Here is a 12,299-nt window from a genome sequence, read left to right as displayed (position 1 = left end):
ACACAAACACATCAACACATTTATTCTTAAAGGGCATAAAAAGTAGGCAGTGTAACATCATTTAAATACAAAGGAATCCTAAGAACCATTATGACTGTACGGCCAAAGGGTCAAAGAGCATCCCTTTCAGTAAAAGCAAATTGTTTGTCAAAAGTAGAACGTCCATGTGCAGCAATTGTCTATCTGAGGTCAGGTTTTGAATTGGATTTATTTGATCACAGGATCATTAAAAGACTTCATTTCCATAACATCAGCCAGGACCCTCTGGTTTCCTTTTAAAATGCTCCCCCCCACACACACACACTTTGAGACTTTTTGCCACCCACCCTTCTTATTGGTTCTGTGCAAACCCTTTCAAGGAGTTCTGACATGTGAATTTACTCCTGGGTAAGCTTCAACAGCAGGTGGCGCTGTGGGTTAAACCACAGAGCCTAGGGCTTGCTGATCAGAAGGTCGGCGGTTCGAATCCCCGTTACGGGGTGAGCTCCCGTTGCTCGGTCGCAGCTCCTGCCCACCTAGCAGTTCGAAAACACATCAAAGTGCAAGTAGATAAATAGGTACCACTCCGGCGGGAAGGTAAACGGCGTTTCCGTGCGCTGCTCTGGTTCGCCAGAAGCGGCTTAGTCATGCTGGCCACATGACCCGGAAGCTGTACGCCGGCTTCCTCGGCCATTAAAGCGAGATGAGCGCCGCAACATCAGAGTCGTCCGCAACTGGACCTAATGGTCAGGGGTCCCTTTACTAAGCTTCAACAAGATTCCTTTCAATTATTATTATTATTATTATTACTCATTTTAGGAAATGATGATTTTGTGGTCATTTTAGGTTCCATGTAAGGTGAAAAAATGCTTTCTGCGAGTCTAAAGTAGAAAGTGCCCTTCCGTTACAGCCGGGCTGACCGGAGCTTGCCGGGGAACTGCCTCTGGCATGAAAAATGTTCACACACCCCTTACTTTCCTGTGTGTAGAACATGTGTAGTCTGTAAAATGACTCAACCTTCGCTATTTAAATACATTCAAAGTTCTGAAGGGATCATACAATTGTAGGGTTGGAAGGGACCCCAAGGGTCATCTAATCCAAGTGATTCTCTTCCTCGGATTCTCGACCCTCCATCCCTCCATTTCTTTTTCACACAGTAGCAAAAACCCGCAGGGGATCCTATCTTCTGCTTCGCTGGGAAGAGCCACGCTGCCCCTCCAGATTTTCCAACTCTTCCTCTCCCTGTAATTGAGCTTGCTTCAGCTTCATGGGGAAAGGGACAGAGCTCGCTATTCAATTTTCCATCTTTATCTCCAGCTGAAGCCCAGGCATTAATAATAATAATAATAATAATAATAATAATAATAATAATAATAATTTATTTGTACCCCGCCCATCTGGCTGAGCTTCCCCAGCCACCCTGGGCGGCTCCCAAACGAAATGTTAAAAACAATACAGCGTTAGATATTAAAAACGTCCCTAAACAGGGCTGCCTTCAGATGTCTCTTAAGAATAGGATAGCTGCTTATTTCCTTGACATCTGATGGAAGGGTGTTCCACAGGGTAGGTGCCACTACAGAAAAGGCCCTCTGTCTGGTTCCCTGTAACCTCACCTCTCGCAATGAGGGAACTGCCAGAAGGCCCTCGGCGCTGGATTATTTATACCCCTGCCCATCTGGCTGGGTTTCCCCAGCCACTCTGGTCATCTCCCAACAGAATATTAAAAACATGATAAAACATCAAAAATTAAAAACTTCCCTAAACAGGAATAAAACTTTTTTGTCATAACAGAACAATTTACGCACTGTCAGAATGGAAGAACGCGTTTGCCCATAAAAAATCAAAATTTTAACAGTGATGCTACAGCTCTGCACAAGTAATAAATAAAATACTATTGTAATATAAAGCAGTGTAGAGTACAAATCTAGCACAATATTTTGTTTTATATCTGTACATATACACATACATGCTGGTATTTATAAATATTACTTATTCAAATTGCTTACGGTTGGCTACTATTGCCGAGGCTGAGACCCGTTACTGTTTTGTGGTGTCCAATTCGCAATTGCTATTAAAAACGTGGTATTAAAAATGTGTCCCTGGTGTGAATTGTGATTCATTCGGAAAGAAAGAAAGAAAAAGAAAGAAGAAAGAAAGAAAGATGACTGTAATTGGTAAAATGTGTAACTGAATTGTTAAATGCATTTTAACATTGATGATATACACAATTCCTTTTTTGGTTTTGTAATCTTTTAATAAAAAATGGCAGCTAGGCATTCGTTGTGGCGACCGTAGTCTATGTTTAAGGTGCCATTTGGCAACTACTGTATTTTTCGCTCCATAGGGCGCACCGGACCATAGGGCACACCTCTTTTTTAGAGGAGGAAACAAGATAATAAATATTTTTTCTGGTTTTCCTCCTCTAAAAGCCCTGTTTTTTTGAGGATCAGCTAAAGGTTTTGCAGCTTTTTTTGCAAAGGGGGAAAAGCAAAGCTCCTTTTGCAAAGGGGGGAAAGCAAAGAGGAAAAGCCCCGTTTTATGGGGTTCAACTCACATTTCTGCAGCTTCTAAAGGAAAGGGAGCCTTTTCTACAGTTTCCAGACAGATAATCTAATCAGCCAGTCACGTGTCGCTGGGGAAACAAACAACCTCCCTCTGCAGCACATTCAACAATGGAGGGCGGGGCTGAAAGGGAGCCGGGACTCTTATCTCTCTCCCAATCTCTTGCTGATCAGCTGCTGAGCGGGGTCCTTTCAACACCCCCTTTTCTCTTTGTAAAATAAAAAGCATGATCCTCTTTTGGCCCCTGGGCAATTAATCTCCAGGGACCACCATTCGCTCCATAAGACGCACAGATATTTCCCCTTACTTTTTAGGAGGAAAAAAGTGCGTCTTATGTAGCGAAAAACACGGTAGCTTATATACTTGGGAGGTGTTTCTATCTAACAGTAATGATTTCCAAGTGCAATATAAGCACTTTATTAAGCTTTGAACAGAGAGCTTTTCCCTGCTTCTCCTTGACACAAGTTGCTGGACATATATCATGCCAGATCCGATTTTTAAAAAAGCTTTGAGAAAGTTCTTGCTACCTCTGGAATAGTACAGAGACACTCTCTGCCTCCTCTCCCAATTGTTGGGGCATTTGATACCCTTGGTCCTTCGGTCGGATGGTCCATGCATTTTAAACCAGATCTACCTCTCCTTTAAATCAGAACCAGTGAAGGCGGTGAAGCTCCTGTGTGAGTGCCTGGAGGCAGTTGGAGGGTGGATGGCTGCTAATGGATTGAGGTTGAATTCTGGCAAGACAGAAGTACAGTGGTATCTCGGGTTAAGAACTTAATTTGTTCTAGAGGTCCGTTCTTAACCTGAAACTGTTCTTAACCTGAGGTACCACTTTAGCTAATGGGACCTCCTGCTGCCACATGATTTCTGTTCTCATCCTGAAGCAAAGTTCTTAACCGGAGGTACTATTTCTGGGTTAGCGGAGTCTGTAACCTGAAGCGTCTGTAACCCGAGGTACCACTGTACTGTTCTTGGGGGGACAGGGGGCGGGCTGGTGTGGAGGACTCCCTGGTCCTGAATGGGGTAACTGTGTCCCTGAAGGACCAGGTGCGCAGCCTGGGAGTCATTTTGGACTCACAGCTGTCCATGGAGGTGCAGGTCTAAATCTGTGTCCAGGGCAGCTGTTTACCAGCTCCATCTGGTATGCTGCCTGCCCACAGACTGTGTCCACAGAGTGGTGCATGCCCTGGTTATCTTCCGCTTGGACTACTGAAATGCGCTCTACGTGGGGCTACCTTTGAAGGTGGCTTGGAAACTGCAACTAATCAAGAATGTGCCAGCTAGACTGGTGACTTGGAGTGGCCGCCAGGACCACATAACACCGGTCCTGAGAGATCTACATTGGCTCCCAGTACGTTTCCGAACACAATTCAAAGTGTTGGTGCTGACCTTTAAAGCCCTAAACAGCCTCGGTCCTGTATACCTGAAGGAGGGTCTCCACCCCCCATTGTTCTGCCCGGGACACTGAGGTCCTGCGCCGAGGGCCTTCTGGCAGTTCCCTCACTGCAAGAAGCAAAGCTACAGGGAACCAGTCAGAGGGCCTTCTCGGTAGTGGCGCCCTCCCATCAGATGTCAAAGAGATAAACAACTACCTGACATTTAGAAGACATATGAAGGCAGCGCTGTTTAGGGAAGTTTTTAATGTGTAATCTTTGTTCGAAGCCACCCAGAGTGGCTGGGGAAACCCAGCCAGATGGGCGGGGTACAAATAAATTATTATTATTATTGTTGTTGTTGTTGTTGTTGTTGTTGTTGTTATTGTTATTGTTATTATTCCACATACCCTGTTTCTCCTAAAATAAGACATAGCCATAAAATAAGCCATAGCAGGATTTCTATGCATTTGCGAAATATAAGCCGTTCCCCAAAAATAAGCCATACCCCGAAAATAAGCCATAGTGACGTGGTACCTCCCATTAAAACAGCCTGGAGAGGCGTGGCTATGCAGCGTACCGATGCGACACGGTTAAAATAAGACATCCCCTGAAAATAAGCCATACTGTGTTTTTTTTAGCAAAATAAATAAATAAGACGGTGTCTTATTTTAGGAGAAACACGGTAATAAGGCTAAAATCTTCTCCATTTGGCAGAAGGGCAGCGGTTGTGGGGAGGGGGCTCCCCTAGCAGCTGACTCGGGATAGCATGGATGGCTGGGAGACCCCAACCACACAGATTCCTCCTCCCAGCCACCATTACTTCCCATCAGATAAGGAATGGAAAAAGCAGGGGTGGGAGAAGGAAAGTCTCTTGCTTGGCACTTTTCAATTCTGGACAAAGAGCAAAAGTGGGTCCCAGAAGGGAGAGAGCTTGGGAGGCCATCTGTCATGGGTGCTTTAGCCGAGATTCCTTCATTGTAGGGGTTGGAGTAGATGACCCTCAGAGACCCTTCCAATTCTAAGGAAACCAAACCTTGTGAAGAATGGTTGAAGGAGCTGGGCATGTATAACTTGGAAGAGAGAGGAGATAGGATTGTTGTTCAGTTGTTCAGTCGTGTCTGACTCTTCGTGATCCCATGGACCAGAGCACGCCAGGCACTCCTGTCTTCCACTGCCTCCCACAGTTTGGCCAAACTCATGCCAGTCGCTTCGAGAACACTGTCCAACCATCTCATCCTCTGTCGTCCCCTTCTCCTTGTGCCCTCCATCTTTCCCAACATCAGGGTCTTTTCCAGGGAGTCTTCTCTTCTCATGAGGTGGCCAAAGTACTGGAGCCTCAGCTTCAGGATCTGCCCTTCCAGTGAGCACTCAGGGCTGATTTCCTTCAGAATGGATAGGTTTGATCTTCTTGCAGTCCATGGGACTCTCAAGAGTCTCCTCCAGCACCATAATTCAAAAGCATCAATTCTTCGGCGATGATATGATAACCATATTCAGAGGTCTAAAGGGCTGTCACATGGAAGAGGGAACAAGCTTGCTTTCTCCTCTGGAAGGTAGGACTCAAACCAATGGCTTCAATTTACAAGAAAGGAGATTCCAACTAAACGTCAGGGAGAACTTTCTGACAGCAAGAGCTGTTCCACAATGAAAGCGACTCCCTTGGGAGGCTGTGGACTTTCTTTGAGATTTTTAAGCAGAGGCTGGATGGCCATTTGTCAGGGATGCTTTAGCCGAGATTCCTGCTTTGCAGGGGGTTGGACTTGATTACCCTTGGGGGTCCCTTCCAACTCTTAAGATACTATGAAAATCTTTGGCCAGATGGGACCCCCACCACCCACCTGATTCCTCGAAGCAGCCCTTGCAGAGCAGCAGGGCCAAAGATGGGGGAGGTCATGGGCGTAGGCCATGAGAAGGTTAAGGGGTGATATGATAGCCATGTTCAAATATATAAAAGGATGCCATATAGAGGAGGGAGAAAGGTTGTTTTCTGCTGCTCCAGAGAAGCGGACATGGGGCAATGGATTCAAACTACAAGAAAGAAATTCCACCTAAACATTAGGAAGAACTGACAGTGAGAGCTTTTCAACAGTGGCATTTGCTGCCAAGGAGTGTGGTGGAGTCTCCTACTTTGGAGGTCTTGAAGCGGAGGCTTGACAGCCATCTGTCAGGAATGCTTTGATGGTGTTTCCTGCTTGGCAGGGGGTTGGACTGGATGGCCCTTGGGGTCTCTTCCAACTCTAGGATTCTATTATTTATTTTTGGGGGGAGGTGGAGGCACCTTTGAGCTTTTTTTAAAGGCAATCCAAGCTGTTGATCTTTTTTAGGAAATCAGCGGAAACTCAGATATAATTAATGATTTTCAATCCATTTCGTTTCATGGGGGCACAGTCTATGCCTGAAAAGGCGCGCGCAGGGGGGGTGCCCTGCCACTCAGTCCGCCGAAGGGAGATGAGGGGTTAAGGAACCGATTTCTGGTTCCTAGAGAGACCGGAAGCTGCAATGCAACAGAGGGGGTGGGGATAGAGGGGCTCATTTCTTCTTCCGGCGGGAGAAATGGTCCAGCGGAGAAGGAGGTTGCGGAAGAGGTGCGGCTTATGGGCAGCGAATAGGGGTGAAATCTAAGAGGTGCCCTATATTTCTGGGGGGGGGAGTATATGAAGTTGGGGAGGGGGAGCAGGAGGAGGGTTTGCCTGGGAAAGCAAAAGGGGGGGGGTTAAATAGCAGACAAAGTTAGTACAATATGTGGAAATGGCAAGACTGACAAACAGAACAAGAGATCAGGATAAAAAAAGAAGAAGGGGAAAAACCTCGTATGTTTTATGTGGAATATTTAGAGGCACATTGTAAACCAGACATGTCCAAAGTCCTTTTGGGGTGCCTAATCCAGCCAATATATGTAAAACCCTTAAAAAAAAATCTCAGCAACTTCAATCCTAAAAAAAAAAAAGCTCAACAAATTTGGTCAGCCCTCATGCATGTTCACTTTATCAAATCCGGCCCTCCTTGAAAAAAAGTTTGCGCACCCCTGTTGTAAAGCAATTTAGAAGTGAACAGTGACAGAATAAATGAAATGATTGAGATATGAAGATGAGGAATAGGAGAAATGTAGGGGGAAAGACAGTAATAAAATGCACCACCGGGGAAGAGGAGTCAGTGCTGGTTGTGTGTTTTTTTTACTTGAAATGTTCTTATTGTTTCAAGTGTAAAATGGAAATTAACTGGGGGGCTGGGGGCTGGGGAAGCAAGAACCTCTGGGAAGCTGCCCTCTCCCCTCCGAAGGGATCAAGCCACTTCTCTCCCCCTTGTAGTGAGGGATTTGCAGGGGGAAGCCGCTTTGGTGCAGGCAAAACAGACTTATGGGTATGAGGGGGGGGGGTGTTGTGCTGCTTTTGTGCCCTAGAGCCAGAGGCAGACCCTCCAAGGGTTCCTATTTTCCAAGGACTTTCCCTGATTTAAAGAAGCCAATCCCAGTTTCTGATTTGATCTTGGAATATCCCGCTTTTCCTTAGGACTTTCCTGTTTCCATCGGAGAAATGTTGGAGGGGATGGAGTTATCCAACCTCTGAGCCATCTGAAGGCAATCCCGTAAAGGGAAGGGTTTTTTTTTTTAATGTTTAATGTTTTATTGTCATTTTATATACAGGTGAAACTCGAAAAATTAGAATATCGTAGAAAGGTTCGTTTCTTTCAGTAATTCAACTTAAAAGGTGAAACTATTATTTGAGTTGGACTCATGACGTGCAAAGCGAGATATGTCAAGCCTTTATTTGTTATAATTGTGATTATTATGGCGTACAGCTGATGAGAACCCCAAATTAACAATTTCAACTTTGGGGTTTTCATCAGCTGTACGCCATAATCATCACAATTATAACAAACAAAGGATTGACATATCTCACTTTGCATGTCGTGAGTCTATCTCATAAATGGACTTTTCCATGATATTCTAATTTTTCAAGTTTCACCTGTATGTTGGAAGCTGTCCAGGGTGGCTGGAGCAACCCAGTAAGATGTGTGGGGTGTAAATAGTAAAATTAACATTATGGAATGGGACATCCCTATTTTCATTGGAGAAATGTTGAAGGGTATGTGGAGGAGAGACACCTTTGGGAGAAAAATTGAGACATTCCAAACTCACTCACTCCGTCCCTCTCATGTTTACCAAATTCCTCCGATGTTCTTAAAAGTTAAGGGACCCGTGACCGTTAGGTCCAGTCGCGGATGACTCTGGGGGTGTGGCACTCATCACGCTTTACTGGCCGAGGGTGCCGGCGTACAACTTCCGGGTCATGTGGCCAGCATGACTAAGCCATTTCTGGCGAACCAGAGCAGCGCACGGAAACACCGTTTACCTTCCCGCTGGAGCGGTGCCTATTTATCTATTTGCACTTTGACGTGCTTTCGAACTGCTAGGTGGGCAAGAGCCCATCCATTTACTTTGGTGACTCTTTGTGCATACGGCTTGTGTTTTCTTCTTATTCTAGGCTCTCTTGACCTTTACGGAAGTGACTGTGGATTTTACGGAGGACAGGATCCCAGCTGAAGATCTCTGCACAGGGAAGTCATGGAGGAGAATTATAAGACGGCGGCCTCTCTAGGTAAGGATTCTTTTTTCCTCAATTGTTTGTTCAGCATGTTTTTGTACTTTCTGCTATTCCCCCACCAACCCATCAAATCTGCCCTTTTTGTTCTGCACCTCCCTCAATACTTTTCTTTGTGCTAGAAGACATCTGAAGGGAGCCCTGTTTAGGGAAGTTTTTAATGTTTGATGTTTTATCATATTTTTAATACTCTGTTGGGAACTGCCCAGAGTGGTTGGGGAGGCCCTGCCAGATGGGCGGGGTAAAAGTAATAAATTTATTATTATTATTATTATTATTATTATTATTATTATTATTATTGCCACTAAATAATTACAAATGCGTTCTCACAAATGCGTTCTCACAACACTGAAGAGCTGGATACGTTCCGGTGTCTATAAAATGTATTTTCCCCAGAAAAGGGCAACCAAAATCCTCAAGGGGATAAAGCAGGTGTCCCCAAACTAAGGCCCGGGGGACACCTCTTCGTGACCCCATGGACCAGAGCACGCCAGGCACACCTACCTTTCACTGCCTACCGCAGTTTGGCCAAACTCATGCTTCAAGAACACTGTCCAACCATCTCATCTTCTGTCGCCCCCTTCTCCTTGTGCCCTCCATAACAAATTTAAATTACATAAAATTTAAATTACGTAACAAATTTAAATTCAAACACATCATTCACCTCTTCAATTAGGATTCTCTGAATCCCTTGACTTCCCTCCGCCCTTCCATGGTTACCATTGTCAGTCATCTTTTCTTCTTCTGCTTATCTTATTTTCTCTACAAAATAAAAAATAAAAAAAATCCTTCCAGTAGCACCTTAGAGACCAACTAAGTTTGTTCTTGGTATGAGCTTTTGTGTACACGAAAGCTCATACCAAGAACAAACTTAGTTGGTCTCTAAGGTGCTACTGGAAGGAATTTTTTTATTTTTTATTTTGTTTTGACTATGGCAGACCGACACGGCTACCTACCTGTAACTTATTTTCTCTACTTTGTTAAAAAAAAAAAGTAGTGTGAGGTTTGGAGCTTTCAGGGTTAAATAAGCTCAACAGTACGCCCCTCCCACAGGGAAGATGTGTCACAACATCTGGGGTATCTGCTGTATTTGATGTCTATGTGATTTGTGACGCACTGTTTTTTCCGGTCAGTCCTACTTTCACTTTTGACCGGAGCGGAGATGTCTTCCGTAAGCCCAGGAGTGTCCGTGATTTATATGCCTGTAAATTAAAGCTTGCTTGACTTGAAACAAGCCAGACGTTGTGGGAGTTTAATTGCTGGCACGAAAGGCACACATACCGTTGCGTAAGAAGAAGTTGGAAGTTTGAACAACTCTGCAAAAGCACTGGAGAAGCAGGGAAACGCAGAAGGAAGCGTAGCTGGACACCACTCCAAGTGCTAAACTGGTTTTGAGGCTTTTCCAGTTAAAACCAAAAGCCCAACAAGTAGCCATTCATTTTTGCATTGTTTTTTGTACATTCAAATCCTGCCAAAGATTTTAGTTGTTTACAGTGTTCTCTTAAGTACAGTCAGAAAGAGGGAGACTCAGGGAGATGCCAAAATGGGGGGGGGGGGGTTAAATGGGTTCAATCTGTGATGAGAACCTTTGATTTCCCCTTGAGATTCACCCATGATTTTCTTTCTCACCTCTCCCTCAGATGATGGCCCAAGCAACGGGAACTATAGAGAAGCACCAGAAACACCTGCAGCTGAAGCAGGAAAAGGAATGTTTGACAATCAGAGGGACCCCGCAAACCATGAACAAAACCAGGCAAAGAATGGGAAGAAGAAATCATTGACTATGCAGGGTTCTGATGACCAAGAACCCCTGATGCTACAAGAAGATCAAAGCAGGAGGGCATGTCCTGTATGTGGAAAAATACTTAGAGATAAATCAGATTTCAATAGACATTACAGAATCCACACGGGGGGAAAACCACATAAATGCACAGAGTGTGGAAAAAGCTTCCGTTTGCTCAATAGCCTTCGTAAACATCGTAGAACTCACACGGGAGAGAAGCCATATAAATGCAAGGAGTGTGGAAAGTGCTTCAGCGACAGCAGCAGCCTTACTCCACATGAAAGAACCCACACAGGGGAGAAGCCATTTAAATGCACGGTGTGTGGAAAGAGCTTCAGTGTGAGCAGTCACCTTACTGTACATCAGAGAACCCACACAGGGGAGAAACCATTTAAGTGCAAGGAGTGTGGAAAGAGTTTCAGCGACAGCAGCAGCCTTACTCCACACCAACGCACCCACACAGGGGAGAAGCCGTTTCAGTGTGTGGTGTGTGGAAAGAGCTTCAGCGTGAATAGTCACCTTACTGTACATCAGAGAACCCACACAGGGGAGAAACCATTTAAATGCAAGAAGTGTGGAAAGCGCTTCAGCGACAGCAGCAGCCTTACTCCACATGAAAGAACACACACAGGGGAGAAGCCATTTCAGTGCATGGTGTGCGGAAAGAGCTTTAGTGTGAGTAGTCGTCTTACCGCACATCAAAGAATACACACGGGAGAGGCCATTTACATGCAAGGAGTGTGGAAGGAGCTTCAGGAGCAGCAGTATCCTTAACGTACATCAAAGAATCCACACACCGGAGGAACAATTGTAAGTGCATGGAGTGTGGAAAGAGCTTTAATGAGCAATGCATTTGAAAGAAGACAGCAGCAGCGGAGAAATTAAATGTGGAAAGGTTTTTAACATGAGTCGCAACTGGGAGGAAGACGTCCAATAAATAGAGGAGGAACTGCATGTGAAAAAATAATGTGATAACTAAAGGAAACGTGCATCGTACAATTTCTTGTAAGGATTTGTAGTCTTAACGTGGAAGCTTTGGGCAGAGGAAAGCAAGTGAAATCTTACTTTGTATTGTATTTTACTAACCTAGACAGCATCTTAAAAAGCAAAGACATCACCTTGCCAACAAAGGTCCGTATAGTTAAAGCTATGGTTTTCCCAGTAGTAATGTACGGAAGTGAGAGCTGGACCACCAAGAAGGCTGATCGCCGAAGAATTGATGCTTTTGAATTATGGTGCTGGAGGAGACCCTTGAGAGTCCCATGGACTGCAAGAAGATCAAACCTATCCATTCTCAAAGAAATCAGCCCTGAGTGCTCACTGGAAGGGCAGATCCTGAAGTTGAGGCTCCAGTACTTTGGCCACCTCATGAGAAGGGAAGACTCCCTAGAAAAGACCCTGATGTTGGGAAAGATGGAGGGCACAAGGAGAAGGGGACGGCAGAGGATGAGATGGTTGGACAGTGTTCTCGAAGCTACTAACATGAGTTTGGCCAAACTGCGAGAGGCAGTGAAGGATAGGCGTGCCTGGCGTGCTCTGATCCATGGGGTCACGAAGAGTCAGACAAGACTGAACAACAACAACAAAATTGTATTTTAATATTTGTTGGAAGCCGCCCAGAGTGGCCGGGGAGACCCAGCCAGATGAGCAGGGTATAAATAATAAATTATTATTATTATTATTATTATTATTATTATTATTATTATTATTATTACTGGGGTGTTTTGGCATGAGGGTTTGTAGATGGCAAAGAAGCACAGAGATAAGGTACCAAATAGCAAAGTTGGTTGGCCATCTGTCATGGATGCTTTAGTTGAGATTCCCACATTGCTGGGGGTTGGATTAGATGACCCTTGGGTTCCCTTTCAAATCTACAATTCTGTGAAAGTTTCCTTCAGTACCCTTCAGGTAGGCCTTCAGCCTGATCCAGCTTCAGGTCTTTTATATTCTTAAGCAGTTCCTGATCTAAGCTTACTAAGGAGGTTTTGAAAGGTTTTT

At 44.8% G+C, this 12,299-nt stretch overlaps 1 protein-coding gene across 1 annotated transcript; it reads left to right on the top strand.

Annotated features, from left to right (window-relative positions):
- The first annotated feature begins 6,459 nt into the window (after positions 1-6,459).
- LOC117042777 (zinc finger protein 239-like) lies at positions 6,460-11,372 on the top strand. Its single transcript, XM_033142423.1, has 3 exons — positions 6,460-6,502; positions 8,402-8,515; positions 10,159-11,372. Exons 2-3 carry the CDS (start codon positions 8,482-8,484, stop codon positions 11,073-11,075), a joined length of 951 nt encoding a protein of 316 aa, XP_032998314.1. The 5' UTR covers positions 6,460-6,502; positions 8,402-8,481; the 3' UTR covers positions 11,076-11,372.
- Positions 11,373-12,299: the final 927 nt, after the last annotated feature.

Source organism: Lacerta agilis, chromosome 2, assembly GCF_009819535.1.
Source record: "Lacerta agilis isolate rLacAgi1 chromosome 2, rLacAgi1.pri, whole genome shotgun sequence".
NCBI classification, from domain to species: Eukaryota; Metazoa; Chordata; class Lepidosauria; order Squamata; family Lacertidae; genus Lacerta; species Lacerta agilis.
The sequence above is the reverse complement of the archived record's forward strand: the minus strand, read 5'-3'. Positions and strand labels throughout refer to the sequence as shown.